This window comes from Diceros bicornis, chromosome 3 (genome assembly GCF_020826845.1).
Source record: "Diceros bicornis minor isolate mBicDic1 chromosome 3, mDicBic1.mat.cur, whole genome shotgun sequence".
Lineage (NCBI taxonomy): Eukaryota > Metazoa > Chordata > Mammalia > Perissodactyla > Rhinocerotidae > Diceros > Diceros bicornis.
The window spans coordinates 29,964,329-29,971,649 of record NC_080742.1 but is presented as its reverse complement, the minus strand read 5'-3'; the positions used below and the strand labels follow the sequence as shown (position 1 = coordinate 29,971,649).

The 7,321-nt window shown below is 41.7% G+C and overlaps 1 protein-coding gene across 4 annotated transcripts in view; it reads left to right on the top strand.

Moving 5' to 3' along the window:
* Nucleotides 1-131: 131 nt before the first annotated feature.
* PEX1 (peroxisomal biogenesis factor 1) overlaps nt 132-7,321 on the top strand; it is a 42,921-nt gene continuing 35,731 nt past the window's right edge. For 3 of the 4 annotated variants that reach the window (XM_058525472.1, XM_058525470.1, XM_058525481.1), the window contains exons 1-3: nt 132-306; nt 576-650; nt 6,430-6,573. In XM_058525472.1, the coding sequence (XP_058381455.1) occupies nt 178-306; nt 576-650; nt 6,430-6,573 (348 nt within the window). In that variant the 5' untranslated portion in view covers nt 132-177. The remainder of the gene's footprint in view (nt 307-575; nt 651-6,429; nt 6,574-7,321) is intronic. The other variant, XM_058525468.1, reaches the window with a different exon arrangement.

Genomic DNA, 7,321 nt, shown 5'->3' with positions numbered 1-7,321 from the left:
AGAGGCGCGCAGAGCGGCACAAGGCTTGCTTGGCCGTCCCCCTAGCGGAGCGCGGCGAGAGGCGCCGCGGGCACAGGGGGCGGGGCGATCGGCCGCCTCCGGCTCCGAGGCGCTCGGCCTGCCCGGGCGTCCGGCGTCAGCTGGCGTGGGCGGCCGGGGCCTCCGGGCTTGCTGACGATGTGGGGCAGCGATCGCCTGGCGGTTGCGGGGGGAGGCGGAGTGGCCGTGACCGTGGCCTTCACCAACGCTCGCGACTGCTTCCTCCACTTGCCGCGGCGCCTCGTGGCCCAGCTGCACCTGCTGCAGGTAACGCGGCGGCCCCAGACGAGGTTCCCAGCCCCGACTCGGGGCACCTAGTCGGCAGTCTGGGGTCGGACGGGGCCGAGGTCTTGCAGGGACGCGGCGGCCGCTCAGGCCTCTCCCGGCCGCGGCCGCGGGCTGCCTTCCCGGCGCCGCCGAGCTTTCAGAAGCCAGTCGGAGGGCCCCTCGAGGGCAGGGCCGGTCTGGGCAGTGTCTGCAGCCCTCTCCATGTCCAGTGCAGCCCCGGGTCTTCGCGTTACCTTGCCTCATTCCAGGTCTTTTCACTCGGTGAAACTGGGCTTTCAAACATCCTAATATTCTACCTCTGCCTTCAGATATCCTCACTCCAGGTTGGAAAAGCTCTTGAGAAGTCGTTTTTGTTTTTGTTTTAAATGTTTTCCCCGGCAGCGATTTCCAGGTGCCTGCACTGCTGTGGTCCGGGCCCCCGGGGGGGAGTGGTGTGCAAATATGTTCGCGGAGCCCCTGTAGGTTAACAGGGACTAAGCACGGTGTCCCGTGAGCGGGATAGGTTAATAAAATGAAGGTTCTTCTCTGTGTCTCCAACACTCAGAACACCTCCGAGGGGTGCCAGGAATGTGCAGTGGGATTATGCATATTTGGATGTATGTAATTAGGTATACTTGAACCTCTGCTGTCAGTCGCCCTGGTGGACGTTGTGGTGGTGGTGGTTCATACCTCTAACCACTGGTGGAGTAACATCAGCCTATTTTCATAATTAAAACTAGAGGCACCTAGTGTACGAGTTTGAGTGTGCTTATGGGGACAAAAGGATAGAATATTGGAAATCCTCGGAAATCCTGGATGCATGGTATCCACCACTGGCTAATCCATGCAGGAAATATTTAAGAGTTTGCAGTAATTTCAAGTATCCAACCTTTCCACGTTAGCTACTTCCCCATAACTATTTTTCTAGATTATTGCGCCCCCCCTCCCTCCTTTTAGAGCATACCAAATTCAGCAGATCCTTCCGTTATTTCTTTTACCATAAAGTAGACGATCTTTTGGCCCTGATGAGCTTCCTTCATGGCTGGAAACGAGTTAGTTAGTGGCAGCAAGTCTCAGGTGGACCCTGCCCCGTGCTCTGGGCTTTGATGGAGATTTTCAACATGCCTTCAAATCCCCACCTAACCAGTTTATAGGAATAGACTCCCCACCTAATGAGTTTATAGGAATACTTCTTTACAGCAACTCTAATAACTTGATCTTAAGATGTGGATGCTCTGTTACATTCATCACTATTTAAGAATTTAGTGGTCTTGATCTTTCTTTTAAATTTTGACCCTTTAATAGTTATTCATAAGGGCCGGCCCCATGGCTTAGCGGTTAAGTGTACGCGCTCCGCTCCTGGCGGCCCTGGTTCGGATCCCGGGCGCACACCGACACACCGCTTCTCCGGCCATGCTGAGGCTGCGTCCCACATACAGCAACTAGAAGGATATGCAGCTATGACATACAACTATCTACTGGGGCTTTGGGGGGAAAAAATAAATAAATAAAATCTTTAAAAAAAAAAAGTTATTCATAAGAATTAATTCATGGATCTCTTTTGAAACTTAAATCTTTTCTGCCTTGGAATGAATTGTTTTTTCTATCCAGCCTACATCAGCAGAATAGGCCAACTTTTCTCCCCAATTATAAAATTAATACATATGTTTCATAGAAAATTTAGAAAACAAAGAAAATTATAAACAAGAAAATAAAAGTTACCCATAATCCCCAAACCTAGAGGTAACTAATATTAGCAGTTTGGGCCACATCTTCCAGTTTTGTTTCTAATCTTTATTTTTAACGAAATGAAGTCCTACACACACACGCATATACAGTTAAAGGTAATCATCATTTTTAGTGGTTAATTAGTATTCTATCATCAATTTGCCATAATTTGTTGAATTGTTCACTGTGATTAAACATATATGTTGTATTCAATTTTTAGACATTAAAAGTGATACTGTAGTTACATTTTAATAAAAAGTTAAAAATAGGGCTGGCTGGTGGTGTAGTGGTTAAGTTTGCATGCTCTGCTTCGGAGGCCCGCGGTTCATGGGTTCGGATCCTGGGTGCAGACCTACATGCTGCTCATCAAGCCATGCTGTGGTGGCATCCCACATACAAAGTAGAGGAAGATTGGCACGGGTGTTACTGCAGAGACAATCTTTCTCACCAAAAGAAATAAATAAGTAAATAAAAAGTAAAAAATAGCATATCTTTGTTTATAAAACATTGTTTTCACTTCTGGTTATTTAGGTTCTCAGAATTATTGGTTTAGAGGGCATAGATAATTATTAAAGCAGAAAGTCACGAGTTGGGAGTTAGTAGGTTGAATTATTTGGGCTAAAGTATTGAGTACATAATACACATAGTGCTGTAATGGTAAGAGGGTCAGAACAATGGTTTTCTGGCCTGTGTGAGACTTACCTTGAAGCTTTGAAAAATACAGATATTCTGGCCCTTCTGTAGACCTACTGAATCAGAATCTTGGGAAGTGGGCTTCAGGCATCTGTAATTTTTAAAATATCTTCAGGCTACTTGGATGCACAAAAGAGTTGAGACTCACTCTTCTAGAATCATAGATGTTGGTGATGAAAGGGACCTTAGGTGTCTAGGTCATTTCTGTACACATAAGGAAACTGGCACTCTCAGGCTGGTACCATTTGCATGCTGTTAATTTGCCATCTTGTCTAGAACTCACTCTGTGTCATTCAGACTAGCCTTCTCACTTCTCACCCAGCTCTCTTCCACTTCTGTACTCTTACTCACACTATTCTTCCCCAAAACATTTTTCCTTATTCCATGCTGTTAAAAACTGAGCGTAATCCTACCTCCTCCACATAGCTTTCAGATTCTCTCTTGCCCACATTTGTCTCCTTTTCAGAACTTCAGTGCTGTTTATGTGACACATCTCACTTGTTACACTCTGTTCTGTGTTTCAAGTATTGTCTTCTTTTGTTTATCCAAGCCTTTGTTTCAGGATTAGGTACGCAGTAGATCCTTTAACTCAGGATTTCGTCACTTTGGCACGGTTGACATTTTAGGCTGGATAATTTTTTGTTGTGGGGGCCTGTCCTGGGTATTGTAAGATAATTAGCAGCATCCTTGACCTCTGTCCACTAGATGCCAGTAGCACCCCTCCGCCCAGTAGTGACAACCAAAAATATCTCCAGACGTTGCTAAATGTCTCCTGGGGATCAAAATCACCCTCAGTTGAGAACCACTGCTTTAGGTCGGTTACTTTGTCTGTACTCTGGGCTCACTGCTTGCTCTAATTGCTAACGGGGGAAAGGATTTGTATCCATGCTGAATGCAAACAAATGAACCTAAATCGCCATCCAGAAATGGCCGGGTATAGATTTGTCATTTCCTTTGTGTTAGCAAGAGATAACCCAGGCCTCAGACCTGGCCAGGTACCACAGTGTCTGGCCACACACCCAGTTATGCAAGGAGTGTGAAATAGGTAGTGAAGAGACCAGAGAAAAGACCTGGAGACGGCGTACGAGACATATAGGTTTATTGGGACTTATGTATAGGGAGTGTCCAGGGGCAGCTGGCTGGACAGAGTTGTGCACCTGCTACTGTGGGCAGAGAGGGGTTGTTTATATAGGCAGGGGACAAAGTCTATGTGCTTGCCAAGAGAGACTGCCCTTGGTGCAGCCAGCGTTCCCTGGAACAGCAGCTCACGTGGAAGGGCTCTGTGTTCCTTCAAGACATGATGTTCTTTGAGTGAGATCTGGGTTGGCCAGGCCATCCCAGCTGGTTGGCGTCCTGCCCAGGATGGGGCCAGGAGGACACAGGATTGTAATAGGGCACGTAGGTTATTGCTGAGCAGGCAAAGCCCTACACACAGGTTCGGGCAAAAGCGGGCAGTCAATCATTTGTTGATTAATCTCCTGGAAAAGAGACTCCTTTCTCTCCAGTCTGTTTGTTCCTCCTCTCTACCTGAGTGCCCAGGGGCTCTGTGGTTCAAGTGAAAAATTGTTGACATAAAAATGGACTGAGGACATTAGTCTGCAAAGTTTACTAAATCCCACTAAACATGTGTTATGACTTGATGGAGCTGGTTACTACATTTTGACCAAATGAATAATTGAAGTATTTTTCCTGTTTAATAAAGTTGATTTTTCCTTTTTCCAGTGTGTTGGTGGAATTCTCTTTTTTGATATTTCAGAGTGTATTTCATATTTCTTTATTTAACCTCTGGTTTTAAATGTTTCTTCGTATGACCTGAGTTGATCTGGATTAGACATCACTGACTCTGAGGAAGCCCCTTGGAAAGCACCTGGAGGGTTGGTCGCCTTCACTCTTGTGACCTCAGCTCACACTGTTATAGCTGACATAGTAACTTAGGACTTTTGGCTGCAAACCTAGGGCTCTTTCTGCTGTATCACACTGTTCTCAGTGGAAAGATTTTGTCTGCCAGAGCAGTTGGACTATCCTGTGAAGAACTGTGAGAGAAATTACACAACTAAATGATACATGATGACTTTCTTGTATACAAAGTTTTAATATCATTTTAATAACATGGTTAATTTAAAGTCCATTATATCACCTCAGAAGTGGCTCCAACATCCTTTGAAATTTGTCCTGTTTAAAGAAACACAATAAGCAGCCTTTAACCAGTTTTGAGGTAGTAAAATTTGATGTAAATGAATCAATTTAATCATTTAAACTTAATGAATTTATTTTAATATAAATAAATGAATTTAATAATAATAAAACTTGCTGAGATGGTAAGTCTTGATAGCTATTAATGAAATCTTTACATTTTATTTTAAAAAATGACATATGTGTGAAAATGCTTATGATACAAGGTTAAGTGGGTGAAAAGGATACTAAATCATGACTATAATACACAACTATGTAAAAAACTAACTTTCATGTAGAAAAAGGATTAGCTGGAAATAGACAAAATTGTTCACATGGTTGTCTTTTCGTGGAGGAAATATCAGTAATTCCTTTTTTCCTTCCAAGTTTATATATTTTCCAAGGTTTCTATGAGTTTGTAATTCTTTTTTTTTTTTTTTTTGTGAGGAAGATCAGCCCTGAGCTAACATCCATGCCAATCCTCCTCTTTTTGCTGAGGAAGACTGGCCCTGGGCTAACATCCGTGCCCATCTTCCTCCACTTTATATGGGACGCCGCCACAGCATGGTTTACCAAGCGGTGCGTCAATGTACTCCTGGGATCTGAACCCCGGGCTGCCAGCAGTGGAGCGAGCGCACTTAACCACTATGCCATGGGGCCAGCCCTGAGTTTGTAATTCTTTAATCAAAGAAAACATTGTTTTTTAGTGCTTAGCCACAAACTTACATATTTTATATAATTGCTCTTAATGTGAATAGATTTTATATTTTGCTTTTTTTACTTATAAATGTTTCCATAGTTCTAGAACTTTTTAAATGATTTAAGAAGCTGCATAATATAAAATTTCTAGAAGAGTACATGAGAAGCTATTAACAGTAATTGCCTCTGGGAACAGGGACCTGCCTTCAAGTTTTATGCTTTTGTACTTTTTGTGATTTTACCTTGTGCATTTATTACTCTTCTAATAAATACTTTTACATTTTTAATGATCATGATATGTTTCTACTTACTGAGCCAAACTTTACTAAAATAGTAAATTTATAGCTTATTTAATAATTTCCCTATTGATAGACATTTAAGAGACTCCTAAGCTTTCACTATTATAGAAAATACTGCAGAGAAATGTTCTGGTGTAATTTTTTCTTCTTTGAGTCATTAATTCAGAATAAATAAATATATGTGTGTGTGTATATGTATACACACACACACACATATATATGGCTCAAGGGCTATGTAAGTTCATTGGCTACCTATTTGCCATTCAGAATTCTGGAATGGTTGAATCAATTTATAATGCCATCATGAGACTATAAGGGTATTGGTTTCACCCATAGCATCACCAGCATTGGGTGTTGGAAATGGTTATAGCTTTTTAAATGCTATGACAAATGTGGATAACAGAGCTATCAACTACCTATAGAACTCTTTTTGTATGTGTTAATTGCAATGATAGTTTGTCTTTTATGTGAATCAAGAAAAGCATGTAAAAACTTTTATATACCCCCCCTTTCTTATCTCTTGAATAAATAGAATCAAGCTATAGAAGTAGCCTGGGGTCACCAGCCTGCATTCTTGAGTTGGGTGGAAGGCAGGCATTTCAGTGATCAAGGTGAACATGTGGCTGAAATTAACAGACAAGTTGGTCAGAAACTTGGACTCGCAAATGGAGAACAGGTAAGCGCAAAATGTGATGACAGTGACTTTCATCTGATGTCACATAATATAGCCATGGAAATAAAATGGAAAGTTCAGATTTATTTTTTTTTAGGGGGTGAGATGATACCTAACTTGCGTGCTACTATAACCAGTCCAGGATATTCAAGTCGACTGTGTACTGCATTGTTGAGTCATTATCTTGTAGTCCACCATGCTCCCTAGTTGATTTTGTATTCCACTGTCTATTTCACTCACTTTTCAGGTTCCCTAATTTTGTTTTTGTGCAATTATTTTTGCTTTATGAATTACTGAATTTTATCTACTATTATTGAACTTCGTTTCATTTGTTTATGACAAGTTTTCTAACTTTGAAGGGTCATAATTGATTTTTAAAAATCTATCCTACAAAAGAGGGTTATTATTTTACCATTTTTGTCTTGCCTATAAATTTAGTGTGCTTAGATTGCAAACTCCAAAGCTTAAGGACTCATCTGTTTTGCCATTTTATTATATTCACCAATTTATTCCTTTTTAAATATTTTGAACTACAGAAGTAATACGTAGTCATTACAAATATTCTACAATTGATAGTAAAAAATGTTTTTCCCTTTCTCTAACCCCAGCCTCAGAATGAGTGTGTACTGTATGTTGGGATCTCACTAGACCTTTACATTTAAGGAATGAGATCATACATATTTTCTGCAATTTTTTCCCCACAAACTGTATCAGAGATGCCTTTCCACATATTACAAACAATTGAACATCT